The sequence below is a fragment of the Eleutherodactylus coqui genome, chromosome 2 (genome assembly GCF_035609145.1).
Source record: "Eleutherodactylus coqui strain aEleCoq1 chromosome 2, aEleCoq1.hap1, whole genome shotgun sequence".
Taxonomy (NCBI): Eukaryota; Metazoa; Chordata; class Amphibia; order Anura; family Eleutherodactylidae; genus Eleutherodactylus; species Eleutherodactylus coqui.
In genome coordinates this window covers 98,861,005-98,882,395 of record NC_089838.1, presented here as the reverse complement: position 1 = coordinate 98,882,395, position 21,391 = coordinate 98,861,005, and the positions used below count along the sequence as shown (strand labels likewise).

General features: G+C 42.7%; 1 protein-coding gene across 2 annotated transcripts in view; it reads left to right on the top strand.

Annotated features, from left to right (window-relative positions):
• The window catches only part of PPP2R2B (protein phosphatase 2 regulatory subunit Bbeta), a 254,242-nt gene extending 249,823 nt beyond the window's left edge, over positions 1 to 4,419 (top strand). For both annotated transcript variants that reach the window (XM_066591261.1, XM_066591262.1), the window contains exons 8-9: positions 2,138 to 2,229; positions 3,730 to 4,419. In XM_066591261.1, coding sequence (XP_066447358.1) covers positions 2,138 to 2,229; positions 3,730 to 4,009 — 372 coding nt within the window. In that variant the 3' untranslated portion in view covers positions 4,010 to 4,419. The remainder of the gene's footprint in view (positions 1 to 2,137; positions 2,230 to 3,729) is intronic.
• Positions 4,420 to 21,391: the final 16,972 nt, after the last annotated feature.

Below are 21,391 nucleotides of genomic sequence, written 5' to 3'. Positions count from 1 at the left end.
TTTTAATGCAATGTAATCTCACTTTTGCTTTAATTTGATGAAATAGTCCTGAGTCAGACTGAATACTTGGCTTAGAATTCTCTACAAGTTGATAAAGTCCAGTGCACAACCTGTTCTAGCCTTAAGGATCACATTGTGAATTTGTTACACTCATGTGCTGCATAAAACCTAATGGGTACACCCATCTGAGATGGTTATCTACAATATACTATGTCCTAAATGTTTGAGGGTCCACTTTTGGCTCACAACTCCCTGTAAGGGTGGTTTCACACCAGCACTTTGTGTTCCGCTTTCCTATCAAGTGACCTGAGTACGGCAAAGTCGAGAGGTGACTACTCCCTACTAATCCTCCTTGATCTCTCTGCTGCATTTGACACGGTTGACCATGACCTCCTTCTCACTATGCTCCGCTCTATTGGTCTAAAGGACACTGCTCTCTCCTGGTTCTCCTCCTACCTCTGAGTGCTCTGTGTCTATTTGCTGGCACTATCTCCTCTCCACTTCCTCTTGCTGTTGGGGTACCCCAGGGCTCGGTCCTTGATCCCCTTCTCTTCTCTAGCTATACAGCCCCAATTGAACAAACCATTCACAAATTCGGCCTCCAATACTATCTCTATGTTGACGACACCCAACTATACACCTCTTCCCATGAGATCTCTGAACCATTCCTCCAAAATATCACCGACTGTCAGTCCGCTGTCTCTAATACTATGTCTTCCCTTTTTCTCAAACTTAACCTCTCTAAAACTGACCACCTCGTCTTTCTGCCTTCCAACCAACCTCCCCTCAACATCTACATTCCAGTGTCTGGCACTATCATAAGCCCCAGACAGCATGACCGCTCCCTTGGGGTCACACTGGACTCTGACCTTTACCCCCCCACATCCAATATCTGGCCCCCATATGCACATCAGAAATATTTTTTAAATATGGCCGTTCCTCACCACGGACATGCTTTACACCCTCATCCACTCTCGACTACTGCAACTCGTTATTCATCGGCCTCCCTCGCACCAGACTCCTCTCCAATCCATACTAAATGCAGCAGCTAGGCTCATTTTTCTAATCCGCTGTTACTCAGATGCCTCTGCACTATGCCAGTCGCTGCATTGGCTGCTAATCGACTGCAGAACTAAATTTAAACTCCTTAACCTCACCCACAAAGCTCTGCATGGCACCGCACCACCATACATCGCCCTCCTCCTGTTCGTAGACCACCCAGCTCGCTCACTCCGATCTGCTAACGCACTCAAACCAAACACCCCTCTAATACGAACCTCACATGCTCGCCTCCAGGACTTCACCAGAGCAGCACCCATCCTCTGGAACACTCTACCCTAAGGCATCCGGACAAAAAACGCACCTCTTCAGGGAGGCTTACCAAATCCCCTGACCTAGTCCCCCGCCCCACCCTATGGCTCCCCACACCTCCCACCTTGCCTGTCACATACAACCTCTACCCCCGCACCTCCTTACAGCCCCACCCAGTTTGCTTTCTGATAACTGATTTCCACATGAAATCCCCTACTGCCTGTGTTCCCCATGCCTTGTATCCCCCCCCACCCCTTGTGCCTTCTGTACCACCCCCACCCTATTTGTTTCAAGCTGATTGTATCTCACATTGTAATTGTTGTATTGTTTGCACTTCTCCCATGCTTGAAAGCGCTGCAGAATAAGTTGGCGCTATACAAATAAAGATTATTATTACTCCTCCTTTCGGGGAAGGGGGCAGGAAAGTGGAATCCCTGTGGCTGATGGATCTCATTGACTATAATGTCTGTTTAGTTTCCGCTCAGCTGCCCGGCTTTTAGATGAAAAAGCATTTCATGCAGTGCTTTTTCTTCTTGAAATTTGAGCCGGATCCGAGGCAGAACCTCCGTTTGGGGGGTTCCAACAGAATTGTGAAACCACCCCAATTCACTGCTGCAGTTTTGGCTTGCTTATTTTCATTCTCTTCATTCTGGCTTCTGCACACCCATTCTATATCTGTGGGATTACCTACATAATGAATGTCCTACTAATTTGCCAGTTAGAGAAGACATTTTGCTGCTTGTGTGATGTGCTAGTAAAATGATTTGCAATTAAGCTGTCAGCTGTGTTTTTGATCGCTCTAAGCTGTCTCCTGTTTCTATTTCAGGTTCATGATTACCTCCGCAGCAAACTATGTTCACTTTATGAGAATGACTGCATTTTTGACAAATTTGAATGTGTATGGAATGGTTCAGACAGGTAAGTACACAGTCCTGGGCTCTGCATGTTAGGTAACTATATGTAGGTGTACATAAAGGGTGTTCCATAGTAAAAGTCAACACCATCTCCCATGGTTCGAGTAATATCATCTGGGACAGATGGGCATGGTACTTGTTTGTCCGCATTGTCTTTTGTTGACTCTTGGGTAATATTTATGCTCTATTTGATAAAATTATTATTTTAGTTGTATATGTTTAGTTAAAAATTGTTAAATGGCCACTCCAGAGAAAACACATTTTTCCATCCTTGCCCCCCTCACCTGATTGCCTGTGACACTCTGGAGGTCTCCTCTGTATATTGCAGTCACTTCTATGATGAGCATCAGACAAGGTGCTGCACTGCAGATACGATCTTGATGGTGAAAAGTTTTCTTTGCTTTCAGATCGCTCTTTATTCTGTTTCAGCACAGCCTTGGCTATACCATCTGTGCCTGCTTGGATAGTTTAGTTCTCATTACCTTCTCTATTCACCTAAATAAGCTACAGACCATAAGTATACAGTCAGAAAAAATAGCTGGGATCTCCTCTATTATAACTGTGTGACAGAAATTGTGTGATCATCATCGATAACTACCATAGAAACTGACAGGATATTCTGTATGTTTCTCATACACAGAGTTCATGTAACAGCATAAGGCTGCCTGCATATAAGCGGATTTTTGCTGTTGAATCTGTGGTTGGCATCCGCAATGCGGATCCGCAGCAAATACCGTGCATAACATGCTATTGGAAATCAATTTTTTTCCTGCACACAAGTGGAAGTCAACCGCGAATAAAAAAATCACAGCATGCTCCATTTTTGCTCGGATTTCACGCGGACGGCTTCCATTGAAGTGAATAGAAGCCGCGTGACCCGCGGTCCATCCTCAATTAACGGATTCCGCGTCATTGGCGAGGGAAAATGTAAATACATGTCTGGCTCATCACGACCATCTTCAGTACACAAAAAGAGAAAATTCAGGTATGCACGGATGCCGGCTGTGGTTAGTGCCGGAATTCGGCTCTGCCGTGTGCAGGTGGCCTGACGGACTGGGAAACTGACTAGATACTGCACACATAAGCCTAAGGAAATCTGAGCTGGGCAGAGCTTAGATCACATGACCATCTGAGACGGAGGCCAGGTGTTTCAAATGGAAAGGAATAACTTACCAATATAACACTAGACGACTTGTATATGCTGGGGGATAGCTACCTAATGAATTTTTTAAAAATTCACCGGAGTGGCCTTTTAATGATAGTTTGTAGAAGACTATTACAGGTTTTTATTTTTTTATTTTTTTTTTACACCCGACCTACCATAGTAGTTTAGTGGTCAATGATAACCAGCTGAATGTCGTCTTTCATATTGCAACATGAAAGAAAATCTCATTTCTAAATTTCTCATTTTGTATAGCTGTGTGCCTTAATTTGGTATCTGTGTATAATATATAGAATATAGTTTGCCCCATGTAACACAACATTGTCATATTTTGCCTTCCAGTGTCATAATGACTGGCTCGTACAATAACTTCTTCAGAATGTTTGACCGCAACACCAAACGGGATGTCACATTGGAAGCCTCCAGAGAAAACAGCAAGCCTAGAGCAATTCTCAAGCCACGCAAAGTCTGTGTAGGGGGCAAACGCAGAAAAGATGAAATTAGCGTGGACAGCCTGGACTTTAGCAAAAAAATTCTCCACACTGCTTGGCATCCTTCAGAAAACATCATAGCAGTGGCAGCCACAAATAACCTGTATATATTTCAGGACAAGGTTAACTAGAACATTATTACAAATATACTAGGTACCATGTGTTCTAAGGCTTTTTAATATTTTTTTCTTCCCGTTTTCTAATATATATTTTTTTTGTTTACCTTTTACTTCATTTATCAAGTTCTTCCTCTGTTCAGATATAGATGAAATAAACAGACTTCCCAAATCCCTTATTACACCGATTCAGACAGCTGACCTTCAGATATTTTGTTTTTGTTTCTATTGTTTTTTCTTTTTGTTTTTTTTTTTTTGTTTGCAACCTTTCTTGCAGCGGGGTTCAAACATACTCAATGGGAGGGTATTTTTGGCCTCTCTTGCAGCATGAATGGTATAAGCAAGAAACTTTGGAGAAAACGTTGGGCGTATATAATTCTTTTTAATTGATGATTCAATTTTTAATAAAAGATGATCATTACAAATACTGGTTTGTCCTTATTTCTCAGTATTGAGTAAGGTGCTTCAGATTGGTTGGATGAGAATGGTTCCATACAGACAGTAATTAAGGCCATGCTATATAGTACTCCTCATGGCTAATCGTTGTTTAAAGTGGTTGTCTCAACAGGACTTGCCCCACTGGTCAGGCTTCCTTAGGCCTTATTTACACATTGAATCCAATGCTTTTTTTCTGATGGCCGGCGTATTAACGGCCTTGGGCTGCTATTACACAAGTACTATAAACGCTCATGAAAGAACGTCAATTGGAGGTTAGAAAACCGGGGCTAGTGGTAGCTGCCAGCACTTGTAACAGTAAGGCTAGGTTTCCATGGGACAGAAATCCCGCAGAAATCTCTCGGTTTGGCCGCACCAAAAAACCGCAAGATTTCTGTGGGTAAGCGCTGCTTCGAAAACCACGACAGTCGGCCACGGGTTTTGGAGCGGTACGGCCGCCAACATTCCGTTGCGGCTTTCTCTCCCTATAGAGAGGAGACAGGTGGAAAAAAAAAAGAATTGACATGCTGCGGCTGTCAATTTTGGGCCGCAGTCTAAGCGTTGCAGCGACGGATTGGCCACCACGTGTGGACGCGTTTCTTGCAAAATATCGTCCACATGGCTGGCTAATCCCGGGATTGGGAGCCGTGGGCGGATTTGCTGCACAGAAATTCTGCATTGAATTTCCACGGCAAATTCGTCCTATGTGAACCCAGTCAACTAGCAGCCTTAACCCTCAGCAACTGGCCTTTACTAACTGGGGAAATCGTCATAGGGCTGCTCGTTTTCTTATCTATGTGCAGTGCTCTACATACTGACGTGGTTAGAGAGCAGGAGAGTTTGAGTTGAGATATCTGACGTTCATGTGCCTAAAGCTAGTTTCCCATGGTTGAGGATTTCGCAAAATTTTTGAACATTGTGAGACTCTCTCAAAACTTGCGCAAATATGAAGCCCATTCTTTTGACTGGAGTCCTACACACAAACGGATTTCCCTCAGTGCTATACAGCAAAGGAAAAAATGGTAGCATGTTCTACTTTTTTGCGTTCCTCTGAATGCATCGCCCATTGATTTCAATCGCATGACATGCGAGTGCAATGCAAGGTTTTTCATTGAAATCAATACGAAACACTTTCAATGCTCGATTGCGTGTAGAACTCACGCAAGATGATCCAAATTTCACAAAAGGTATGCAAGGCGATTTTTGTCTGAAAATCACCTCGCATCCACGGGTAAAACGTAGTTTGATGAGCGTGATATCGAGCCAAGCTTCTCAGCCAGTTATCACACTCGCCCGTGTGTACGTAGCCTAAGCGGCATAGGGATAGAACTAGAGATGAGCGAGCCTGCTCGGATCACTAAGCAGTTACTCGAGAAGAGCGATCCTCGCTCGAGTAACTGCCTTACCGAGTAGGCTCGCTCATCTCTTGATAGAACTGTTTTGATGGACAACTTCTTGAAAGTGAAACATTTTTTTTTCGGTTAGAAACGCAGCCAAAGGGGCCTGCTATCTCCTATAGAGCCGGATGCAAATCATTTAGGAAAAACCATGTTAAATATTAGATTTATGGTTATTTAATGCAAGTGGATTCAATACCAAAAACAATTGCCAAGCCTACTGTACACTTAATCGTTACGCCAACTTGTATGATCTCATTGGTATTAAGGGGGTGACCAGACTCAAGATTTGCACTAGGACCCTGAGGCTTCAAGCCAGTTTTTAATATGCAGTTCTCAAAAAAAAAAAAAAGTTAAATAGTGATGGCTTTTACAAACTATAATGAAATATAAATGACACAAAGGTCGTTATTAACAATAGCAAAAAAGTAGCACCACGCTGCTAGGGCCCAAAGTAGCACTGGTACATGGTAGTGCAATACATAAAATTTTATTTCTGATGCTACACGTTTCGGCACTATACAAAACATGCCTTTTTCAAGCATAGAAAGTATATGCTTGAAAAAGGCACGCTTTGTATAGTGCCGCAACGCGTAGCATCAGAAATAAAATTTTATGCATTGCACTACCATGTACCAGTGCTACTTTGGACCCCATCAGCGCGGTGCCACGTTTTTGCTATTAATCCATTCAGTGAGCACCTGGTTCCAGATTGGTTCTCATCGGCTCCAGACGTCTCTCCAGTAAACTGGATTGGGAACAAAAATACCTTTTACACGCCATCCAGGATGAAAGGTGGTGGTGTGATATCCATCATCAGGGTTAACCCAGCGAGCGCTGGGTGAGGAATATTCTCACGGCTTTTATGCCTCTATTCTTTAACTCGCAAGGCGTAATCCTCACATAATTTGTCTCTGACAAAGGTTATGTCAGGCATGCTCTAACATCATCTGAAGGGTTACCCTCTGAATATTTATGTACCTAGGGGTTGTTTTATCTTGGTTCCAAGATATCAGAAATATTAGGTTTCACGTGGCGGAAATCTGGCTGTGGGCATTAGCCCTAAGACAGGCTTACTCTCAACTCTCCGGTCTATTGGAAATTGTGTCCTTTTCTGCACAATGGTTTTTGTATTCCAGAACAGAGGGACCTGGAAAATGTGATTTTTATTTTTCGCAATTTGCAAAAAGCACCCTAAAGCAAACTACACCTAAACTAATAATGTCCCCCTCCATGCAAATATATCCAGCTGTGAAAGCCCAGCATCTACAGTGGTGCTTGAACGTTTTTGAATCCTTCAAAATGTTCCATATTTCTGCTTCTGTTTAACCTAATACTACTAAAAGGAAAATGTCAGTACATCTGTCCATGAGCTGAACCTCAAGAGAACGTGGGTTATGCCACAAGACAATGACCCAAAGCACACAAGTCATTCCACAAAAGAATGGATAAAGAAGAATGACTTGGCCATAAGAATGGATAAAGAAGAATGACTTGGCCATTCCAAAGCTTTAATTTTAAAGCCTTGACCTTAATCCTATAGAAATGCCGTGGGCTGACCTGAAGTAAGCTGTTGGTGGTTTTCTCCCATGAACAGAGTTGTAGCTGTTTTTTGTACAAGCAATAGGCTAAAATTCATCGAAGACGAAGTGCTGGACTAATCAACAATTACCGGAAACGTCTCTTGCTGAACCAGGGGCGTCATATCAGATACTAAAAGCAATGGTTCACATACTTCTGCCACTCAGACGTGTGATATTGGGTCATTTTCCTCAATAAATAAATGATCCAAGTCTAATATTGCTGACTCATTTATTTGATTTGGTCCTCTATCTACATTTAGGACTTGTATGAAAAATGGGATGAAGTTTTAGGTCAAATATAAGCAGAAATCTAAAAAAAATTCTGAAAGCTTCACAAATTTTCAAGCCCCACTGCAGTCCAATTTGTCATTCTCGCCATCATTCTTGACTGGTTAACATTAATAGAAATCAGCCAAGAGCCAATATAGTTGACTAATTCTTTTCATCTTGATTTATGATTGATCTTGAAAGCCCCTGTAATACTTCCTGAGCCATAACGAGATGACTCTTCTTTCTAGGCTCGGCTACTACTTACCTGCAAAAATGTATATTTAGAATCCCTCGTAAAACACTATTTAATTTGTTATGCGAGAAATATGAGGATCATCTGGGATGGGAAGAAATGCTAAGAGAAATACATGAATGTATAAATAAGCGCTCCGTGTATCCTTTTGTTCAGGAGGGTTTATTGTTGAGCCGCTTGTACTACAGATAAAAACAAACTGGTCAATAAATAGAATTTATTGCCACTTTGATGAAATTGTATTCACAGATCCGTACAAGAATTCTTGTTAGAGGAGCTGGCACCCCTTCTACTTCTCCAAGAAGGCAGACTGCTGTGCGCACAATTTATGGCCTGAATATCCTACATCTTGTATGTTCTACAAAGCCATAAACCAGGAACAATACTTGGTGAGATGCTAAAGCAGTCGGGACACAATATACCTGTACAATTCTAGCGCATTTGCTGTCCATAAATACGCTTTTATGCCTCTTATATGGGATTTTGGAAAAAACAAGACACTGATACAAGATCTATCAATGTCACTGGGAAGTGTTATACAGAAATGAACAGATATGAGCAAAGTCTACACCATCTTCTTGAACACTTTGCACACGCTGGAGATAAAGGTGTCTGATTCAACAGACCGGTCTAAACCAGGTAGATGTTCTGCACAAGCCTTGATTTGTCATGTAAGACAAACGTCTGTTCATAAATGTCTCGCAGGTCCAACCTATATAATGCACCAACTTCTTGGTTGATAAATATGGACACAGCCACATGCACTAGTCTTTTGAGAACTCTCCTAGGGTAAATCTGGAGGCAATCGCCTGTGACAGTCTTTTGAGGACTCTTATGTTCATTGCTACTGTAAAAAGCCAGATGTTACATTGTAGTGACTTACAAAAAAAATCAGTTCTGTAGTTTTCTTATGCGAGCAAAAATGAACAATTTTAGGTTTCCTGCAAAGTCACCTTAAATTGTACATTAAAGTTATCCTTTGAAGCAGCTCACTGCAGAATTTGTCAGTTGCATATGATCTAGGAATTACTGCTTGCCCACCAAATTTAAAGGGGTTTTCCATGAAACTCCTGTTGATGACCTACCCACACTGCCCCGACCGATCAGGCACTTGCGGTCAGCGCAGCAATACACAGGTTGGAACAGGTGGTGCTGCCTCTGACCCCTGCTGTAGTCACTGGCACTTGTAACTGCAGGTGCCGTTCACATTGATTTTTTTAATGAGACCCCAGCCTGCAGTTATCAGCGCGGACCACTACACTGGGGTTGGAGCAGCAGTTTTCTCTCTGACCTCTGTGTATTGTGCTGCTGACAGCAAATGCCTGATCAGCTAATCGACCTGAGCCGTGAGCAGCAGGCCCCAGGCAGTTGACAATTGCCCTATCCTCAGCATAGCTCATAAATTGTATTTTCATGGAAAACGCCTTTTTAAATATACTTTTCTACTGTTTTATGTCACTTCTCTTATCCACCTCTGCAGGGGTATATCAAGGAATCTTAGGGTCCATTACTAAAGCTTGAAAAAGGGCCCTGATCCAGCATGTCCACTATGTCAAACTACTAACGACCACTTGTCCATTAGTATGTATGTATATGTGAGTGAGTCTCATAGCTCCGCCCACTGGCTATGACATGACAAGGCTCCGTCCCTTGCTACATAGCCCTGTCCCCTGATGATAACATAGTAGGTCCTAACACACTGAGAATACATCTAAGCCGTTATTATGTCAGACACAACTCAGCGGTCCTGACAGAAGGCACCGACCTACTGCCACCACAGAGCTCTGGTAGGCTGAAGGACCTGTGGTGATATCACTGCTGTGGGAGGAGCCATTCTGAAGTTTGGTGATACTGGATAAGCCAACAGAAAGTACCAGTACCTGTAATTACATCACTGTTATGTGATCACATGATCAGGGGCTGATCCCTGCATCCAGGAGATGTGTGTTCAGACAGCATATATGTAGTTGAGCTGTGAGTGGCTGTTTGTCTAATGTGCTGTGCGTGTAATGTGTATAATCAGCATGGATGTATGTCATGTAGCAGAGCTGTGTTTATGATGCACATGTCATGTAGCAAAGCTGAGTTTGCAACATGTACTGTGGCACAGCTGCCTATGTCATGAATCGGAGCATTGTCTGTCAGGTGCATGGCATGTAGTACAGCTATGTATGTGTCACATGCCCATGTACCACAGCTGCGTGTGTGATGTGTATGTAGTAAAGCTGTGAGGCGCATTGCGCTACCAGAAACACTGGTACTATAATTTCCTAATAATTACTAGTAGTAGTATTAAAGTGATCCTCTGGGCCTGCACAAACATAGTTGGCCACAACAGCTTCTCTGACTACCTGATGCACACTGTGTACTAGTTTGTTTCATTAGTCTAACACACTAGCCCTGCTTTGATTGACCAGCGCTCTCCACATGAGTCCTGCCAATCGGTCGGTCATAGCAGCATGTAATGTCTTAGACTACTAATGCATACTATGTACCGTGTGCGTCAAGTTGTCAGAGAAGCGATGTGGCCATCTTGGTTAAAGCAACCCACTGGACTGGACAAACAAAGTTCAAGGGATGAGCCGTCCCCATATTTTTTTTCTCCTTAGGCCTCCTGCACACTGCAGAGGTAGATTCCGCATGCGGAATCCGGCCCTGGGAGCAGCGGTGTCCACACGTACCCGGTTACTCTTGTTTTCATCTGTACTGCGGATGGTCCACACGGCTGTCGGACATGCGAAGTACAGATTTTTTTATTTTATTTTTTAAACCGCTTTTACCGTATCGTCACCTAGCGATGACACAGAATCTGCGATCTTTCCACAATGTTATTGTAGAAGGGTCACGGATTCCGCACAAAAATGAGGCATGCTGCGAATTTTCCTCCACTTGTGGAAACTGCAATTGGTTTCCGCAAGTGTGCAGGAAGAATTGATTTCCCATAGCATGCTATTGGCGGTAATTGCTGTGGGTCCGCCGAGGCCCACCATGGATTCCGTAGCAAATATCCGCCTGTGGACAAAGGCTTAAGTGATCTGCATTAAAGCAATCTGCCTGTTTCAGGACAAAATTCTGTTCTAAGACGGGAGAGGGTGGGAGATATGTTTACCTGCAGTTGTTCTCCTCTACGGTCCTTCTGATCCACGATTTCAGGGTCTCATTTTTAGCCATCCAAGACTGCATGAACAATCTTCAGACCACCTATTCCTCCACAGTGCATTGGTAGTGTTAGCCTACCAATACATTATACCTGCCCTCTGATTGGCCACAGTTGCTCATATGATCGCACCGACTAATCAGAGCAGTGCATTAGATAGAACATTTCTGCAGCTATCTTGGACAGCTGAAAATGGGGCTTAGAACCAGCAGAGTAGAACAACTGCTGGTAATATACCCCCCACCCCCTCTAGCAGTATACTACTAGCCCTGAAGTTCTGTTTTTGTAGTATCTTACTGCAAAATACTAAACTATGGAAATGGGCCTTGTATATTTTGGTTATGTTTATGCTGACACTGAATTGAAAATAGTGCGCATCCGGACATAAAATAACATTTCCTAGGACTGAATTTTATTATCTATGTCATGTATCACAGAAAGGGAAATATAAAAACAGACAATCACTGAAAACAGCCATATACTTACTGACACAGGAGGGTAAACATGTGCACCAACCTCAGCATGCAGGCAGCAATACTACCAAATGAGGGAGCCAATTACACCTGTGGAGGACACCGATGAGACAGCTACTCACACAGCCTCCTATATAGAGGGGAGTGGCTGCTTGGTGTATACTCCTGCAGAGAGTAGATACAAAGTGCCAGACCTTCTGATACATGTAGTGCACCATGCAGACAAGCAACCTATTAATAACGCCATAATAGTTCAGGGGGCTGCCCTGCACCTCAGTAAGTGAACCATATTGGTACTGCCACCCTGGGCTCCCCGGCGTTTAAAAGCCGCACTGCATGGGAATAATACGTAATAAATGCGTGGTATTAGTTGGATTTTGGCCAAAATACTTGAGCTCACAAGCCAATCGTCAAGGCTCCTCGCGTTTTGCGAGTCCCTACACTACTATAAATGTATCATAGAAAAGGAAATCAAAAAACAAACAATCACTGAAAATGGCCATATACTTACTGACACAGGAGGGCAAATATGTGCACCAACCTCAGCATGCAGGCAGCCATACTACCAAATGAGGGAGCCAATTACACCTGTGGAGGACACCATGTCTATGTCACGCCCTAAGTGCTTAGAACCTCCATTGGTCTTCTCCACCAAACCCAGATCTCCGCAGAGTACAGGTGGCAAACTTCATGATACAGTTACAGAATACTTGCCACCAGTTTTAAGATTCCAAACTGTATCCCTGTAATGCAGACGGAACCTTTCTGGTTGAGGTTTCTTCACACATGGGTCTATATGGAAGCTCTATACACAAAAGTGACATGACTGTTTAATACAGACTATATGCAAAGTTGTTTTTTTTTTTTTGTTACGCATATTAGCCATTGGTTGCAAAAGTGGACATTACCTTTATATCACTTGGCTTCCATGACTTTCCTTCCACCTAAATCTTAAAGGTTAACCTACTGGACATTCTAAACCGCATTTATGGTAATTGTAAAAGCACTTAGGCTGGACTGAGCTCAGTCTAGGAAAGCGCAGCTGATATATCCTACATGGGTAGGGATGAATTCTGTTCCATAAAGATGGCAATTGTCTTTGAGATCAGCTGTCAATCTTGTAAAATAAGGACGCTCAAAGCCAAGGTTTCAGAGCTTAAGATAACTCCTTACATTAGTCATCTAGAAATCAATAACGAGCACTGACATAAAGATGTCAGATGCTTCTAAGGCTTCAACTTTGTTAGGAAAGAAACATAGATTTGAGTCTTTGTTCTTTACTCCACAGACACTAAATACAAATCAGCCTGGAGCATTTAGAATCCAAGTTCTTTCTGTTCATTATAAACTAGTATTGCATTGTTTTTCCTTGTGTGGAAGTAGGGAGATAAAACTCACCCAGAGAGTTCTTGTTCAGAAGAAATGAGGCCATTCCCCATGGACAAAGAGTTTTTCCTGCTATGATGCAGGGTGACATTCCATTTCACATAAGTATAGGCAAAACACATGATCTGAGCTCCTCTAGATGAAGTGTACTTGTTAAAAGGTTTGTACAGAGTTAGGCTAGTTTCACATGTGTGATCGCGATTTTGTTTTGAGAAAATCGTGGCAAAAGCGCGTCTTTGATTTTTGAGCGTCAGCGATGCTTCAAAAAAAAAAATTGTATTGCTGACGCCCGTTTTGCTGTCATCTGTTTACAGCGGAAGCCTTCATTTACACACTAATAAGCTCTGAAGTAGCTAATTAGCTACTTAAGAGCTTATGCAAAGTTAACGCTCAAAACTGTCACTCAAACTGCCGTTTGAGCAATCATCTTGCCGTGTAAAGGCACACAACGAATATCGCACAAAAGATCGCTTTTTAGCTACTTTTGAGTGAGAATCGTTGTGTTTAAATGGGCCTTTACTATCCACAGTAGAGTCCATCGCTAAGGTAATTACTAGAGTTGAGCGAACGTACTCTGGCGAGCTTGATGCTCATTCGAGCATTAGCATACTCCATGGTGCTCGTTACTAGAATAAGCATCAAATCGCGTTCGACCCCGCCCTAGCTTTTGGCTCCTCCCCGCTGTGACGTGCCTGTTTTGGCCCCTCCCCGCCACGACGCAGTTCGCGTCATTTGAAAATGTTGTGGTCTGGCGGGAAGGGGAAGAAGGGGAAGGGGAAAGGGAAGGAGAAAGAGAGAGAGAGACGAACCAAGAAAAAAACAAAACAAAAACTCGGCACCCTGCATTCCACATACAAAAATGCTCGAGTCTCCCATTGTAGTCAATGGGGTTCATTACTCGAGTAGAGCTCTCGAAAGTTACGAAAAGCTCGACTCGAATAACACGGACCCGAGCATTTGGGTGCTCGCTCATGTCTAGTGATTACCAACAATTAAATATAAAAAGATTCACCCCCAACATTTTTCATGGTGATCCAGCTTCATCGGGTGATACGTTCAAACCGGAATTGCAGCTCCGCTCCATTGAAGTGAATCCAGCTAAATTGCAATACCACATAGGACCTCTAGATAGGTTTAGATTTTTCTAATCTTAGACCATTCTTTTAAGGCTATGTGTGCACTAGCAATAATTGCAAATTGTGCCCAAGAGGCTCGAGCAAAGCTTGCATTGGACAGCACATGGACGCAGCGCATTCACATGCATTGGCATGTCCTATTTCTTGTCCATGAAAGCAGTAAGAATAGGACATGTCAGATGTTTTTTCATGCTCATGGGCTGTCCGTGGAGTTACAATATAGGCTCGTGTGTATCTAGTTACTGCAAGCCTGAAAAGTGTAAATGGGGCTGTGCACAAGAAAGTTTCAGCAGAAGCTAGTCCCATTTCAAATTAACTTTAGAGCTAGGGATGAGCGAACGTACTCGATTCGGGTGTTTTTGCACTCGAGCACCGCTTTTTCTGAGTAACTGACTACTCGGATGAAAAGATTCGGGGGGCGCCGGGGGTGAGCGGGAGGTTGCAGAGGGGAGTGGGGGGGGGGGGGAGAAAGAGAGCTCCCCCCTGTTCCCCACTGCTACCCTCCGCTCCACCACGCCGCCCCCCTGAATCTTTTCGTCCGAGTAGTCAGTTACTCAGAAAAAGCAGTGCTCGAGTGCAAAAACACCCGAACCGAGTACGCTCGCTCATCTCTATTTAGAGCCAATAACTTGCCACTGAGGTCTATTTCTTACGTGTGATTGACAAATAACCTTTAAAATAGACCTTATTGGTCTGTCCTGTGTGCTGTGGTTACAAAACGATGTAATTAAAAGTGCATGTGCACAGGCTGAACGTATGGGGGGATAGGACCTCAGAATCATTTCCTATCATGGACCCAAGGAACCCTAGTCTGACACTAACCATCAATGTACCCCCATCTGATTTGTAGCAACCTTGTGATGCCCTCAAGCCAATGTATGAACCCCAGAAACCATTCAAGGCTCCAATCTGGCCAAGCCAAAAAGGGGGTTTCTATACCTAATTAATAAGCTTACTCAGTTCTGGCTTAGCAGGTTACATCTAATGACTTGGTCCTCTTGGCAGCTTTCCCAGGCCTCCACTAGCCCACAGTGACGACTTTCTGGACTTAGTAATTGTGCCCCAGTGTGTCTTCACACAGCATGAAATTGCTGCAGACTTTCCACAATAAATAAGCTGTAGATTTGCAGTGGCCAAATCCACACCTAAATATTGCAGATTTGGTCACGTTTTTAATTGCGCATTTGCTGTGGGATTTAACCCTTGTATTTCAAGGGTTCAATTCCGCAGCATAAATAGACAAACTGGAGATTTAGAATTCACAGCATTTTGCAAAAACACTGGATTTATTGCAGAAAATAATAAGCCATTTCTGTTAGCTGTTTACAGCATGATAGTATGTCCAAGTAATTTGCGAAAATTGCAAGAACCTTCCTGTCCTCATGGGCCAGTATATCTGCAGAACACCTAGTGGATTCTATGTTACAATGAAAATGGTCAAAAGAGAGTCCAACGGCGATACTAGATGGGTTATCGTTAATAAAGAGGCCATGCAGTGTAGGGTGTGTGTATGGGGATCATATAGCAGTGGGGTACCACCAGGATATGGAGGTCTAATTCTTTTTAAGCTCTTTATTAAAGGGGTTGTCCAGTTGTAAATTATTGATGGCTTATCTTACCCCTGCTTATCAGCTATACACTGGGCTGCTGCAGAGCAGATTACTACAGAAAGCAGATAGCTCCGTTCCCAGTGCAGTGGCCTGATTTGATATTGCAGTTCAAGTTCCCATTAATTCCAATGGGAAATTGACCTGCAATACTAAGCCAGGTCACTGCAGTATGAACAGAACTGTGTTCTTTCAACAGAAATCAGCTCATTGATTGAGTGCAGCAGCCTAATGATCAGCAGATCTGTGGGGGGTCTTGAGCAGTGGACCCCCACCAGATTGCAATTGATTGCCTATCCTGAGGATAAGCTGTCAATATTTTACAACTAGGCAGCCTTTTTAATGACTTTAAGGCTGGGTTCACACGGGGCGGAATTGCCGCGGAATTTCTGTGCAGAAATTCGTTCGTTTGTTATCTCGTTTATTGTTGCGTATTATGTGCGGTTTTTCTGCACGGAATTTCCACAGGTTATGAAATCCACAGCGCTTTTACAGTATTTCCAGTGTTTGCTACTTACATTGTGGCCTATGGACACAAAAACGCTGCAGCAACGTCAAAAGAACTGACATGCTGCATTTTCAAAAACCGCAACACAACAAAATTTCCGCACTGCGGCAGAGCGGAAAAATTCTGTACTGTGAGAACAGCTTTTTGCCAAAACACATTGACTTTGGCTGGCACTGCAAGTGCAGCGGTTTTTCGTCCTGCGGATCTGCAACGGCAAAACGCAGCAAATCTGTGGCAATTCCACCCCGTGTGAACCCAGTCTAAGGGTAAAGTAATGCACCTAGGCCACAGTGGTTGTATTACTACATCTACATTAAATGGAATAAAACTTGGGGCCAATGAAACAAGAGGAGGGCTTGGGTATTCTGGCTACAAGGTAAGCGGCAATATTCAATGTCAGGCAAAGAGCAAATCAAAATGCAGGGTGTATAAAGAGAGGGATGAAAACCTGTAATCCCAAATAATATTACACCTCTATAAATCTTAGTTATGTGTAATGAGGTAATAGTCACCATATTGCCTAAAAAATCACCATCTAATAAGCTGAAATATTGCATTGACAGATATATGGGTGAATGAAGAGCCGCTATGTAACCATCTACGGACTGTTAACCATAACGGACTGTTTGAAATAATCCTTTTTCAGATTACTACTTTTCACATTTTTCCTGCTTGCTTCAACTTTTACATGGGGCAATAAATTTTGCTTGTTCTCCGAATGAGGTACTTGCCAGATGTAGGCCGGCAGGTGCTGGTTTGATGGAGCAATTAATCTTACTGGGTAAAACGAGACCTTTAACCCTTCCACGGTCCTTGCACGGACAGACAGAGCTAGAAATCAACTCACAAATCCGATTGTCCAAAACAGCTTGTTGAAAAGCATCAGAACGTGGCAATCTCTTGGGACGTACAAAACTGACAAGAAAATCTTATGATTTGAAGGCTTCAGCCTGAAGGACAATTACCAGGCTGCACACACAGGGGATCTACACAAAGACTGGAATTGTAGGTCACTGGGAACGCTCAGTACAATATTAGCAATTGGGGGAACACAGCAAAGTTTAGCCGAGAATCGAAAGAAATATAAAGTAGTCCTAAATCAAAGTCTTTCTTCATGTACAATGGTCAGCACAGCAGCCATTTCTAATTTTTCTGTGTTCCCGTATTATTTGGCATTTTTTGGTGTATGGAGAAGATTTCTCTTTTTATGCAGGGTAACATGTTGGACAAATTGATATTTAGCGGTGTATCCTAGGATATAGAGCCTTTACTCAATGCTACTGGCGTTTGTAAAGTGTGACCTATCAGACCTTATCATGACAAATCATCATCTCACCAGCTTCATTCATTACCATCTAAAAACTTTAAAATTGTGTAATACAATATAGCGTTGGCAGAGCCATATACAGATGTAGCAAAAAGAGCTTTTTCATACTACATTACAATTATTTTTTTGGCATGTGCTACAACATGGTGATGTTACCTGTGTATTACAGAGTCGAATCACATTATTATGACCACTAGCTGGTATCTAGTGACTCCATAAGAGAATAGATTGTCTCAGGTATCTGGAGCCATGCTGACTGCAGTGCATCCCACAGTTGCTGGAGGGTATGTGGGGAGCAAACATGATGATCAAGGTGGTCCACAGAATTAGGGAATTAGGGGGGCAGGGAAGTACTTGGAAGCGTTGGTCATGCTCTTCCAACCACTGATATTTCTAGCCATGTGACATGTACATTGTCTTGCTGGAGGATATCATCTGCCACAGGGAAGACAAACAGCATGTATGGGTGTGCGTGATCTGCAAGGATGGATTCACAACCAAATTGGTTCAGAGTGCCTTCCACATGGATGAGTGGGAACAGAAAATGCCACAAAAAATTCCCCCAACCACAACACTGCCGCCACCAGTTTGTGTTCTTCCAGCATTTGTTCGTTCATATTTTGCGCCTTACACGCCAATGTCCATCTGTTCAATGAAGCAGAAAATGGGACTCATCAGAGAAGACAACCCTTTGGTAGTCAGCGGTGGTACAATTCTGGTACTGCTGTGCAAATTGAAGACTTTTCTTCTGATGCCCCTTTGTTATCATAGGTGCAGTAACCATTCGGCCACTTTGGAGCCCCATGTGTGGTAGAGTTCGCTGATCTGTTCTTTTAGACCCACGTCTGGTAGCCCCTCTGGTTCATTTTCATGGTGAGCTGCTCTACTGTAGCATATCGGTCGGCCCTCATGCATTTTTGTAGCTGACACTCACCTCTCACATCAATGGCACATGCAATCTTCATGTTGGTTATTGTACCATTTGCCCCCTCACGATACACTTTCACTACAGCAGGACGCGGACAGTCCACAAACTGCGCTGTTTGAAAAATAATGCCACCCTTGGCCCAAAAGCCAAGAATCTTCCCTTTTTGCAATTCTAATAAGTGTCCCCTTTTACCCATGACAACAACGAGTGATATGTAAGCAGACAGCCTAATCACACACCTTATATGCCCACCAAGCCAGACCATCACACGTCACTTCCTTCATGGCTGACGTCAAAAGTAGGAGGCGGTCATAATAATGGGACTTGATTGTGTATATCTAGCTATGCTCCAATGGCCAAATCCTGAATAACTGGCTTGCGTGCACTTACTATTAGTTTAGTCAAATTACTTAACAGTTAGTTGATATTATGAGGTAATCTTCATGTTATTCAATTAAAAAGATATTTGTGACCATTAATTGTCATTTTTAAATGTACATTTTTAAAGGTCACTTGGTAAATGATTACTGCTGAGGAAATGAATACCCTGATCTAATGGATGTACTCACCTACCCTACCTTAAATGAAAGAAAGGACTGTTAATAAGTAGAAACTAGGATTGTTGGCTTGTTAACAGCATAAAAAGTAGATAAAAAGAAACAGATAAAGCAAATACTATGGAAGCTATTGGCATAAAATACTTCCACACCATTTGCTACAGGTTCTGCACTTCATTACCATATGAATGGGTTAAAGCAAGCAATGAAGCATCAAAATCAATATTTAATTATTATCTAAAATATGCGTAGTCATTGCTCTAATAGCATCTGCTATAATGTAGAACATACCACAAATGCAGGTCACCACTTAGAATAATAATCCCTGTCACTTGCAATGACCCTGTTTTATTGGCGATCTTTAAAACCGCTGCTATGAGTGCCTCAGATGTGATGATGTTCCGTGCCGCATGATCGGCCAGAGTATTGACGGTCATCTATAAGCCGTCCCATATCCTGCAGTGTATTCCAATAGTATGATGCCCCATTTATTGCCAAACACACATATTAACTGACTGCAATTTGGCTTCTTGTTAATGGCATTTAATTTATGGTACATAATGCTGTTGTGATTCCCGAAAGAATAACCCTATTCCTTGTATTGGCCGCACGGTTTTGCTGGTACGGTAATATAATTTTATTGGTACGAGTTTACTAATATCTTCAAGTGATTTTTTTTTTCTAGGCGCACATGAAAAGAGTGTATGATTAAGGATTAAATGCATGTTATATACTCTTCTACCCAGATTAAGAGGTACAGCACCATCAAGAATAAAAAGGCAAATTAAAAACACTCTAATAACAGTAATTATAATAATTACTATAGTTAAATATATAGCAAAGCACATTTTGCAGCACTTTTGAGTCAAGGGAAACCATAAGCCTACAAAATGACAAAAACATAGCTAACAATGCAATAAATGAGGCAGAGCACTCTGTCCATAAGTACCTACAATATAATGGGAGGGGTGACACAATAGGGGCCACGTGCTGATTGTGTACAGCCAAGTCACCACAGTGCATGTACAATGTGAAATTATTCATAATGCTATATGGAAGGCAGGGGTTCACCGGTAAGGTTTTGTTTATGCGCTCGCTCACATGTAGAAATAAATGCATGCTACCTTGATAGACACAAGCATTGTCCTCATTATAAAATAAATTATGTCCCTAAACTGGAAAAGACTTAATAATCCTGTCTAATGGTTAAAGGACCCATCTGGGGAATTTTAGTTTTTTCATTCATTATGTAGCTAGCCCCCCAGTATATAAGGGTTGGCTAATATTACTTCTGTTAGTTATTTCTTTCTGTCTGAAGCTGCTGGAGTCCTTGTTATCAGATGGTCATGTGATCTCAATTCTGACCACTCGGATCTACTTGGGTTTATGTATTGTCAAACTAGTCAGTTTCTCAGTCAACATAACATCTGTGTGAGGTTATTACAGGGATCTTAACATAGAAACTGTAACTCCTATCACAGTTGGGCTACTCTAAAACATGCTGTCAGCAAAAAGCTGCAATTTCGAGGCATGAAATCATATAGATACTGGAGGAATCAGCTGGGTGACTGCTGTAAATTGTTGCAGCCCATCCTGCTGGTCAGAGGACATGGCAGGTTTTCTTTAAGTGCAATGCCTTGCAAAAATATTCACTCCCCCCTTCCTTCCTTTTTTTTTTCTTGTTTTGTTGCATTAACAACCTAGAATTAAAATTGATTTTTTTTGGGGGGGGTTGTACTACTTGATGTAGGTCAGCTGTACACAGGCGAGTTGAATTCCGCATGCAGGACCCTGCAGCAGAATCTAGCTATGACCCCAGCCCTCAACTCCACAAAATCTGTAATGCGGATGACCACAGAGGCTCATCGTCGGCCATGCGCAGTGCAGATTTTTTTCTTAAATATTTGTATTTCCTGCGCTGTCACTAGGCAATAACGTGGGTACCCGCGGCCCATCCACAATGTCAATTGGGTATGGGCTACGGATTGGATTGGCCTCTATTGACTTTAATGGAGGCGGGCGGCGCAGAGTTGGCAACAAAATAGGGCATGCTGTGATATTTCATCTGCTAGCGGAATATGCAATTTGTATCTGAGAGTGTGAAGGAAAAAGCGAAAGTGCATACCTTTCAATGCGTACGATTTGCTGCAATAGGAATCCGGTTGTGCGAAGCCGGCCTTACACAACATGCCGACCACTTTGAGGGTGCAAAATATTTTTTACTGTGACGCATTATTTAGACAAATTTTTAAAAAACGGAAAACAATTTTGATGTGTTTATTAGAGATGAGCGAGCATACTCGTCCGAGCTTGGTACTCGTTCGAGTATTAGGGTGTTCGAGATGCTCGTTACTAGAGGCGAGCACCACGCGATGTTCGG